An 11291-nucleotide genomic window follows, 5' to 3' on the forward strand; every position below is an offset into this window, starting at 1 on the left:
TATTTTCCTACTCTAATCTTCCAACACCTGAACGCCTCACGGCTTGGACGACTGTTGAACGTGTGACGTAGTTTTGTCTTCCTCTCACTCATCCCGTGGTTGAATTGAGAGCTAACTGGTAGCTAACAGTGCTAGCAGCGCTTTTGTTTTACTGTCAAGGATACGGTTGTTTTGAGGACCAATTTGGTGAATTTGACGGCGGAGTAAAGGAACAGACGCCAAGTTTAAGTAGACATAAGTTCGAAATTTTCTTTTGAAAGAAAGAAAAATCGAGTGAAACCTTCAAATTGGTACGTAGCTGTTATATTAGCATGCTAGTTAGCTAGCAAATGCGTGAAGTCGTACCTGTTTCGTTTATTCGGGCCTTCTTGTTTCCTTTAAATGAGCATAAAACGTGAATATATTTTTGACATTAATTTGTTGTAGAATTTCTTATCAATATGGAGTATTAAAGTCACTTTTAGTAAAGGGCCTTTTTCTGCTCACGTGTAATATACTCGAAAAATACTCATTAAAACGCAACTTTACCCGGACTCCTAACCCTGTGTGGAAGGCTGTTACCGAGCCCACACGATAAACTCTTATTTATCAGATTGTCGTTGCAGGGAAAGTTTCGTTTGTGTTGATGCTGCACTGATTTTACTCTTTTTGTATTTATTTTGTTTCTTTAAATTAAAAAAAAACAGTTTTTCTTTTACACATTAAAAATACTAAACGATCTTGACAAGGTTATAATCATCTCTGCCATTAGAAAGGAAATGCGTCAGTGTTTGATGATAGTGGACATAGTAATCCCATGTACTTGCTAAAAGAAAACCTTTAAAAATCTCAGCACACATTGTGCTTCAGCAGACTTTAAATATCTTCTGATTCAAACAAAAGATTGAGCTACAATATATAAAATTTTCCTTTATTCTGGATAATGATTTCACTGTGTATCCATGATTTTTTGTTTTTTTTTTGGTGGGAAAACATTAATGGAGAAAGGGAAATTTCAGAATAAATTTGTTTATTTATTTGGTGCTTTGACAAAGTAAGTCAACCCCTTTACTGTCCTTATTTTGTTAGTGTTCAAAGTAAGCGTTTATTTTTTTTGAATTATTACAGCCAGCATTCAGTCATTGATGCAGATGTGTGTAGAAGTTCTTCATCCAGATTTGGGATAAAGTTTCAGCTCTTGGTGCACCTCTTTTCTCCTGCAGAGCCATGTACAATGGCATCGGCCTGACGACTCCGCGGGGCAGCGGCACCAATGGATATGTGCAGCGCAACCTGTCGAGTCTGCGGGTCAAGCGCCCGCGAGACGAGCGTGGCGGCGAGCGAGATGAGAAGGACCGGGAGAGGCTGGAGAGTCAGCTGAACCGGCAGCCCAATGCGGACATCCTGGAGCATCAGCGCAAGAGGCAGCTAGAGGTCAAATGTGCTGAACTACAAGACATGATGGAGGAGCAAGGGTAAAAACTACAAAACCACGTTCAATTTAGATTATTTATTACTATTTTTTTAGTAATTAAGAAGTAAATATTGATTTGTTTGATCTTAATCTAGCGATGACTTTACTCTGTTTGGTCATTTAGGTATTCTGCCGAAGAGATTGAGGAGAAGGTGAACAGTTTCAGGATGATGCTTCAGGAAAAAGAGGAGCCTCCTCCCTCCAGCACTCAGAAACCAACGTAAGGAATTGATCTGGAGTTCTGGGTCTGCTACTTAGTAGGGGTGTAACAGATCACAAAACTCACGGTTCACATCGTGTCACGGTTTTAGGATCCCATTTCGGATCAGTAAAATATATATATATATATTTTTAAAATGGCTAAAAACAACAAGATAAAATACTAAATTAATTTTTGGAAACGCTTCAAACCATATTTTATAAACATATAAAGTACTTTACACCCACAATATTCTATTTATATATGTAACATCAAAACATTTGCTCATTGAGGCCTATTTATTAAAACAAAATATCTTTAAACTTCGAACACAAACTAAATGCTGAGACATGTAGTTTCTGATTACATTTACATGTCTTAAAACCAAATCTACAAAAACTGAGAGAAAAGAAATCTTAAAAATAGTGTTAAAAATACCAAATCTATTTGGAATACCCTTTAAAATACAAATGTCAAATTAAATCATAAATAAAACAGTTAAAATTAAACTTAGAATTGTTTTATGGTATTATTTGTTTTATTGAAACTAACCGTGGGAACATTTCAATATTTAAAATAATAATTGTCATTTGTAAAACATGGCACTGCCATTCTGGCTTTTCCTGGTGATTTTTGATCTCTTTGGCTTGTCATATTATCGTCCGCTGACGGCACAGGCAAATCCGTTACGGAGCGGTTTTCTCCTGTGCGTGTCAGTCGCTGCTCTTAACTGGAAGATACTCAGAACCCATAAACGGAAAAGTGCCCGCTCCACGCTGCATTGTTTTTGTTTAAGTTTGTTTTTCTGGTTAATCATGATTGTTAAACATGTTAGACTTTCCACACTTTTCAAAATCAAAAGTTTGTTTGTATGAAGTTTTTTATATACACAAATACTACTAAATTCTAAACCAGGTGTGTTCAAATCCAGGCCTCGAGGGCCGGTGTCCTGCATGTTTTCCAACCAACCTGCCATTGAAGCTCCTTATTGGCTAAACACACCTGATCCAGGTAATCAGCGGCAGATAAGGCAGGATTTCTGGAAAACCAGCAGGAGGTTGGCCCTCGAGGACTGGATTTGGACACGCCTGTTCTAAATGAATGTGACCAAATCAACAAGATGTTCATGTAACATCTATGAGTGTCAGCATCTCTGACCCTTCAAGATTAATGGTTTTGTATGGACTATTTAATGCACTGTATTGATGACAAAAGTGTTTTTCTATCCTCTCAGCGCGACAGAGACTCATGCCATGGCTGCTGCAAACCAGCAGAAGAACGACCGTCTTCGTGCCGCTTTTGGCATCTCCAGCGACTACGTGGACGGATCGTCCTTCCACGCCGACCGCAAGGAGAAGGAGAAGGAGAAGAGGGAGCAGGAGCGTCTGGAGAGGGAGAGGCTGCAGCAGCAAAAATATACGTGAGAAACAAATCTGTTCTTCAAATCTGTTCATCTTCTCTACTAAATGACTAAAATGAGGTTTAAGGATCTTAAAATGTAAACCTTTATGGGACTGTTTTGTATGGCAGAGTTTTAGGACTACCATCAAAGAAGAAAAACAAACATCTATATGAGAATTAACTTGTAAAATGGTAAAAAAAAAGAAGTCTGAATTTTAGGAGAATAAAATTGTATATTTATTCCTCAAAAAGTTGTAATTTTGCTAGGAAAAAGTCATTTTTTTAAATGTTAAATTCAGCTTCTTAAATGTTTCAACAGACAATTAAACATTAGCCATTTAATTCATTAAGAAAATTCATAGTAATTAAATGAAGATCAAACTTTAAAAGAATCTTGCTGAATCTGATTTACTTTTTTTTGCAAATGTGCAGCTTCATTTTTATGACATTACTACCTTATTTTCAAAAGCACGACTTTTACCTCATAAAATTACAACATTTAAATCATGCATTTATTACTTATTCTCATAAAATATTTTTTTTTCTTACATATTTTATTTCTATTTTTTCTGGTGGGCCAAATTTTTTTTTTTTTTTTTTGCAAAGAATCCTCGGGTCTTAAGCTCGTAAATTTCACTAAAACAGGCCTAATTGTTAACAGTTGTCATAGTTTCACCTGGCGCCTGTGTCTACTGCTGTAAAGAAGGACTTATATTTTGTTTTGTTGTACTAAAGTGGTTAAAGAACTCCACCTAACTTTAGTTTTTAAAAGAAAAAGGGATCATTTTAAGAGAATCCACTAGATTTCCACAGTTAAAGCCTCATTCAGTCCGGGCTTGTTCGTTGTCATTGGAGCTCCTTTGTTTCTGTTGGATTTTCAGACAGAATACTCCATGTCAGCCACATCCGCGTGGTGATTCTGAGCCTGTGAATTTGTGTGTATTTGCATTTTCAGAAGTTTATTGTGAAGCGGAGTGAGAACAGGAGGTCATCCAATGTCTGAGAGACGCGGCTGCATCTGTTGTTGTTTTACATTTTCTGTGAATTAAAGGACTTGATCCCAGAGTATTTATCAAGTTTTATGATGAAGTGCACGTTAATGTGCACACAAGGGATTAGCCTCAGTGTAGAAATAAAATATTACATGAAATTTAGGAAAGAAATGCAAATTCTCCCATTATCAAGTGTTTTAGGACACTACAAAAACTAAAATTCAAATTGGATGCTCTTTGCTGAATATTCTTTATAACTAATTGAGATTCTCCAGTTTTACTTGATCAGTATTTACAGGAGTTGATTAAAATTCACCTCATTTCCTCACTGCACTGACTTTCCTTTGGCAGACTGGTAGAAGATTCAGATGATTCCGACTCCCCTCCAAAGAAACGCGGCAAGAAGAAGAAGAAGAAGAACAAGAAACGAGACAGGTCACATGATGGTCCACGAGAGCAGAGACAGTGTGAAGGGATCGAGACATGGACTCATTTTCTCTTCTTCTTCTGCAGCAGCTCAGAGAGTTCGTCCCCATCTCCTCACAGAGAAAAAAAATCCAAAAAGAAGAAAAAGAAACGGTACGCTTCTGCAGTTTTCTTCCCTCTGAAGATTTTTCTGTTTCATTCACGACGTGAATCTGTTTTTTCAGGGAGGTGTCAGAGGATGAAGACGACAGGTAGGAGACGCTGCAGGTTTTTACCTTCTTATTCCCGTCTCTGGAGTTCAACTTTTTTTTTTCTGATGTTTTTTAGTGCTTCAGATGAGAAGAAGAAGAAAGTCTCCAAAAAGAAGAGGAAGAGGAGTAAAAGTAAAAGTCCTCCAAAAAGAAATGCAGGTCGACAAAGGAGTGAATCCTCCAGCTCAGCTCAGAGGTGAGAAAAGATTCCAGATTTTTAATGAAATCACCGTTTTACTGTTTGACCAAAGAATGCCTGTCAGTGAAGATGTCTAAGAAATGATCAGTATTATTTTAGTTATTTGATAAATAGAAGTACTAGATGGAGTTTTTGGAACTTATTGAATATTTATGGACTTTTTCCTTTAAACAAACTTAGTTTAAAGCGAAGATCTTGGATGTTTTCTTCTCAGCATCAGCAGCACGTCTCCATCTCCTCCAAGAATGCGGCAGCAGGGTCAAACTGCCAGGAAAAATGATGAAGGTAGAAAAGGGAGACCTGCAGACAGAAGGAGGCGCAGTCCTGAGGAGCACAGCCCTCAACGTCCAGGAGGGGAGGGGGTAAGGCTGAGGTTTCTCCTCTGCTCCAAACCTCTGACGTTTGTACAAAAGCTAACATCAGAAATCTTCTGTGATTCGCAGAGGAGGATCCATCTGGAGAGAGAGAAGGAGCGACCCAGGAGGCATGACTCCTCATCCCCATCTCCCCCTCCACAGGCCACAGAGAAGGAGAAAGGAAGAAGATCGAGGAGTAAACAGAAGGAGAGCAACAGAGGGAGGCGCTCCAGAAGCAGAGAGATGGAGAAGAGGAGGCGGTCAAAAAGTGTTGAGGTGGAGAAGCGGAGGCGCTCCAGAAGCATTGAGGTACAGAAAAGGAGGCGCTCAAGGAGCGTAGAGATGGAGAAAAGGAGGCGTTCAAGGAGCATTGAACCGCAGAAAAGGAGACGATCAAGAAGTATAGAAAAGACGAAGACAAAGGAGAGTATACCTCAGAGGACCAGACATGACTCCTCCTCTCCATCTCCTCCTAAACAAGAAGTGAGGAGAGACAGAAACCGAGAGCCTGCAGCGGAGGGAAACAGAAAGGTGAGGCGGGACTCCTCTTCTCCTTCGCCTCCTCCTGAAAAAGAGAGGACAAAGGCGGTGAAGGGACCGGACGAGAACTGGAAACTCGATGGCAAAAGGTCAGAAAGAGAACCATCTCCATTCCAGCAGAGGAGCGACAGAACCAGGAGCAGGCGTTTGTCTCGCGGCTCCTTGTCACCTGCCTCCCGTTCTCCGGTCAGCAGGGTCCAGAAACGAGAACAGGAGGACAAGAGGAGTCAAATAACAAACAGGGAGAGGTCCAAGGAGAGGGACAGGTATCCAAACAGGCAGAGGGAGGCGGAGTCTGGTAGAAGTAGAGAGGAGGTCCAGGTTCCCTCGTTTGCAGACAGAAGAGACGGATCGAAACCTTCGGAGAGGCTGCGGAGCGACCGCCCTGAGACAAGCGAGAGGCAGACAAAGACGAGAAGCCCTGCGAAAGAAAAACCGTCTGAGGACAAGACCAAGCGGGTGGAGAAACGAAGAGAAAGCAGCAGCAGCGGGAGCAGCAGCAGTGGGAGCAGCAGCAGCAGTGACAGTGATAGTGACAGCTCCTCATCCTCCTCTTCATCCTCCAACTCCTCAGTGTCCTCCAAAGATCAGGATCGAGCTGGACCAGCAGGGAAGGACCGGAGCAGTCCCAAGAAGAAGGATCTGTCTGCTATCGGAGCGGCAGTTCAAAGGTACATCACCAACGGAAGAAAAGAAGTCGCTCCTCCGGAAGGAGCTAAGCGATCCCAGATGGACAGCAGCTTTGGAGGAGACCGGCGTGAGGGGGAGAGGCCTCCCCGCAGAGCTCCTGCAGAAGAAACCAAGCTTCCAGCTAAAGGACAGGAGCGCTACAGTCCCACACAGATGGACAGCCCGGGTTCTCCTCCCTCCCCACCCAGCAGAGCAGACGACAGAGTCCGGGGCCGGTTTTCTCCTCCTGAGGAGAAAGGAGGTCAGAGGGAGCGAGAAACCAACAGGGATGGAATCAGAAGAACAATCAGGCAAAGCTCTCCCCCCAGAAGGTCTCCTTCTCCTCCACAGAGGACGCACTCCCCTCCTCATCGCACCCCACCAAGGCAGTACCAAGAACCCCCGCCTCGGACCAGGAGAGCCTCTCCTCCTCCAGCTTGGTTGGAGCGTGAACGAGAGAGGCAAAGGGAAAGGGAACGAGTCAGACCCGGCAGGAATTCAAGGTCCAGAAGTCCCAGGAGGCGGGTCAGTTCCAGGTCCAGAAGTCCAAGGAGACCCCTTAGCTCTAGAAGTCCAATGAGACGCATCGGTTCCAGATCTAGAAGTCCAAGGAGAAGTCCGAGGAGGCCCGTCAGTTCCAGAAGTCCGAGGAGACGCGTCAGTCCCAGATCCAGAAGTCCAAAGAGGACCATTGGATCCAGGAGTCCAAAGAGACGCATCAGTTCTAGATCCAGAAGTCCTAGAAGAAGCAGCAGGTCCACATCCAGAACTCTAAGAAGACCAAGTCCTTTGGTCAGGTGAGTCAGGTGACACGTCTGTAACGTAGTTAGAAATCTCCAGGAGCTGCTGCTGCACACATGAAAGTTTTATGTTTGAAAGTGTGAAACCAGCGGAAATCAATCTACATTTTTTCAGTTTTATTTACACTCTGTTGCTGAAGGAAGTTTTATTTTGAAAAACTACTGGATTCTCCACCACATCCGACTCATTCTTGACGCATTTCACGTTACTTTCCCCCCAAACTAGCATGTTGTAGTTTCTTTAAAACGTTTGCTTTCATTCATCATCAGATCATGAAATGTTTCAGGACTCTTCTGAAGTTCTTTAAGGTTAAAGTCTGTTTGTTTAGTGAGCAACAATTCAGAAACTCTGATCTATTTTTGTTTATTTTGTAAACATTTCTGTTTACATTTGTTTGATAAAAAGGACAAAAATGAAACAAACGTGTTTGTGTTGATGATGTTGTTTTCCTCCTCCAGGCCCCGCCGGTCGCCGTCTCCTCCTCAGCGCCGCAAACCGAGTCGCTCGCCGTCCAGAGAGAAGGACAAGGCGAGACCGAGGGATGCAGCTCAAGAAAGGGGCAGGGCCAAGGAGCCCGTGGTCACAAAAGAGACTCCACAACTCAGTAGATCCTCCTCATCGTCTTCGTCCTCCAGCTCCTCCTCCTCTTCGTCCTCGCCTTCTCCGTCACCAGAGAGGAGAGACACAAAAGGAGCGGCGGAGAGGGAGCGGAGGCCGGGTCGGGTGGAGGCAAAGCAGTCGGATGGGGAGCAGAAAGGTCAAGCTCCTCCCAGAGACTCCTCCCACCCGCCAGCCTCCAGCAGAAGAGCCGCGCCGGCAGACTCGCAGCGCTCTGATTCCGCCACAAAGTCTCCATCCAGCCAATCAGAGAGCAGACAGCCGGCGCAGGCTCCCAGCAGGAAGCTGCCGTCACCTCCACCTCAAACGGTCAGGAAGACCGGCGCTGCGAACGGGAACCAGGCCAAAGCCAGCCAGAAAAGCAGCAGCAGCAGCTCCTCTTCATCCTCCTCATCCTCCTCGTCATCCTCGTCTTCATCTTCATCCTCCTCGGACAGCTCTGATTCTGAGGAAGATCAAGTCAAAGGGTGAGCAGACCGACATTTGCTTCTGAGGTTCGGATCTCTGCAGCTCTGATTCATAAAACTCCTCTTCACAGGAAGCCGGTGAAAGCCCAGAACTCTCCTTCATCCTCATCTTCCTCCTCTTCAGATGATGAGAAGAACATCAAGAAAAAGAGGTATGATCAGATTAGAGGACATATTCATGTCTCTTCATTCAACTCTTTTCTACTCCCCCAACAATCTGTAATAGTCATTTAACTGGATAACATTTTTATTTTTATGTTTTAGTGACCAAAAGCCTTTCTTTACAATATTTAGTTCCTCTGAAAGCCTCATTTTCATTTGTTATTGTTGAAGATTTTAGGTCTAAAAAACAAACACGATGATGGCATCTGGACAAGACAAAATATGACTTCTATCCTGCTGCAGTGACTGCATATTTTTCAGAATATTCTCATAAACATTCAGTCAGGAAAGTTCCTGTTAGCGCAAGGCTGATAAAATCGATTAATCAATCTGAATCAATCTAAGCTTAATAGATCAATAATCCATCCATAAAAATAGAGATCGATCTAACACATTTTTCTGAAGTCCACTAGCTTGATGCTAACGTATAATGGAATTTCCCATAGGATGGCTAATGCTAACGCTCGATCGACCTAAACATACATTTCTGACTAAATGAACGTCTTTATAAACTCACAGGTATGAATTTTCCAAACTCTTTTAAGGAAATATTTTTAAAGTAAACATATGAGGTCTAAAGCCTACTTTTTTGCTCATACTGTCTTCTTCTTTTGGAATAAGGTGTAATGCTATAGCGTGATCGCCACCCAGTGGCCAAACTTAACCGCCCTCCAGGAGAGGCAGAACAATTGTTGCTGTATGTGCACTGTCTGATTAATTTGAATATATTTAAAACATATACAGATTATTAATGTATTTCTAAACATATATTTCTAAATGAGTAAACTCAAAATTGACTTGCGTTGAGTTGAGAGGATGGAAAAATCTGAATTAAATCGGTTCTGGAGTGTATTGGCGATACTCAGCCCTAGTTCCTGTGTCTGTCACATGTTAACGCTACACACAAACAGCTGCTTGTTCAGAGTTCATGTGAATTTGCTCGTCCGCTTATGTTTGAACTTTTGTGTTTACCCAGCAGCCCCTCTACGCGTCAGCGGGTGCCAGCTGATTCCCTCAGAGATTCCCGCTCACTCAGTTATTCTCCTCCACGCCACGTGAGAGCCACGCGCTCCCCGCCGCCCAAACGCAGGTCCGTGTCCGCTGCATCACATCAGTCTACTTTTTACTTTACCTGCTTTAGTCAAATGACTGAACTCACGCTGAATCAGTGAAACGTGTTTGTTAATGAACACAGGTTAACCTTCATCTGTGTTCTTATTATTTTATCATTTAGCTCCATTATGGACTGCAGCCTCATAGAAGAGTTTTTTGTTTTTACCCTGCAGGAGCAACAGCAGACAGTCACCGAGCTCCCGGCGGAGGACCTGAGCCCACGCCGTGGCCACGCCCCCTCCTTCCTGTTCTGTGTACAGAGCCGGGCGTCAGCGGTGTCATGCGAACGTGTTTGTTCTGCAGGGATGGACGGCTGCTGCTTCTTTTTATGAGCTGAACTGGAAAACTCCACAAACAGTTCAAGTAACCCTGAAACTGCTCGTCTGTCCTGAACCGATCGTTCTCCTGTAGAAATGAGCCGTCTGGAGTTTGGTATTATCACGTAACTGATGTGACTTTAGTGAAATGTTAGACAAATCGGAATTGTGGTTTATTTCTTTGTTGAAAGTCATAAAATAAAACTTAACTGTACATTTTATACTTGTGGACTTCTTTACTTCTTTCTGAAGGTCTGAACTGGAAGATAATCTGTTGGAGATGATTCTTCTCTGAGGTTGTCAAAAATCATATGCGTCCGTTTCCATGTCAACAGTTCTTTAAAGAAAGGAAAAGCTGATCTTTAAAAGACAGAAATATTTTTACTTAACTGTGTTTCAGCAAAAACACAGACATCAAGGATTTATTAAAAAATAATTAAAAAAAACGGTTAAATGCTGTGAAAAGTTCAGAATCTGACAGGGAAATAATTAAAATTCAGACAGATTGATGGTCTACACTTTATTTTATATCTTTCTTTTTGTTATTTTTCATTTTCTTTCATTCAGTACAAGTCCGTCTGCCTCGTCTGAAGAATTCTCCCAAACCACGATCAAGTTTAATGGCAAGTCTGTGGTTTAGATCGGATGATTTACATGAGAAATCTTTCTCACACATTTACAGGAGTGAAAAAATATGCATAAAATAAGATTTAAATCTTTGTTTCCTCAGATTTCTCCACAGGTAAGCTGCTGAATTTGTTCAGATAAGACTCTTAAAAATGTAAAGATTTAGGATTCCGGATCTGCCTCTGCATAGACAGGTTTAAGGTTAAAAAAATGTTTTTAAGTGAGTCTCTGATTTTAGAGAATGATCCACAAAAAAAGAAAATGTATAGATAAATTCCACACCTAAAAGACAGAACATGTTTGTTTTAATACTTTTCACCACTGTTTTTTTGAAAAAAATAAAACTTTATTCCTGATGGTATGAATTACTGAAACACTGTCTCGGTGCAAAATTGTGTTTTAGATTTTATGAACATTAAATATTTTTGTTGGCAATATCAAAATAATTGTGAAAATATTTAGTTTGTTAAAAACAGAGCAACAAATCACCGGAGGAGACTTCGTCTATCATTTAAAAAAAAAAATCATTGTAGATTTTTTTTATGCAAAAAAAGGAGCAATATTCATGTTTGTTGTTGATTTTGTCCAGTGTCTTTATAAATAAAGTTTGTTTTGAATAACTTTATTCATTGTGACTTTTAGGGACATTAACTTTAATCCAGGAATGGATTTATGATACGTATTTACCTGGAATTGTGAC

General features: G+C 41.8%; 1 protein-coding gene across 2 annotated transcripts; it reads left to right on the forward strand.

Annotated features, from left to right (window-relative positions):
• The first annotated feature begins 16 nt into the window (after positions 1–16).
• On the forward strand, positions 17–10185 carry srrm2 (serine/arginine repetitive matrix 2). 2 transcript variants are annotated; one of them, XM_024272255.2, is made up of 14 exons: positions 17–290; positions 1203–1454; positions 1578–1673; positions 2887–3072; positions 4397–4480; positions 4562–4624; positions 4696–4722; positions 4799–4918; positions 5136–5283; positions 5365–7283; positions 7746–8372; positions 8444–8524; positions 9511–9624; positions 9821–10185. In XM_024272255.2, exons 2-14 carry the CDS (start codon positions 1207–1209, stop codon positions 9861–9863), a joined length of 3756 nt encoding a protein of 1251 aa, XP_024128023.1. In that variant the 5' UTR covers positions 17–290; positions 1203–1206; the 3' UTR covers positions 9864–10185. The 2 variants fall into 2 exon arrangements, with proteins under 2 accessions (XP_024128023.1, XP_024128024.1); XM_024272256.1 differs by having other exon boundaries at positions 87–290; positions 9514–9624.
• Positions 10186–11291: the final 1106 nt, after the last annotated feature.

This window comes from Oryzias melastigma, linkage group LG8 (genome assembly GCF_002922805.2).
Source record: "Oryzias melastigma strain HK-1 linkage group LG8, ASM292280v2, whole genome shotgun sequence".
NCBI lineage: Eukaryota > Metazoa > Chordata > Actinopteri > Beloniformes > Adrianichthyidae > Oryzias > Oryzias melastigma.

Coding starts and splice junctions, on each gene's coding strand:
- srrm2 (XM_024272255.2), top strand. CDS start 1,207: ATGTACAATGGCATCGGCCTGACGACTCCGCGGGGCAGCGGCACCAAT. Junction 4,481..4,561: donor AAGAACAAGAAACGAGACAG/GTCACATGATGG, acceptor CTTCTGCAGCAG/CTCAGAGAGTTCGTCCCCAT. Junction 4,625..4,695: donor AAAAAGAAGAAAAAGAAACG/GTACGCTTCTGC, acceptor CTGTTTTTTCAG/GGAGGTGTCAGAGGATGAAG.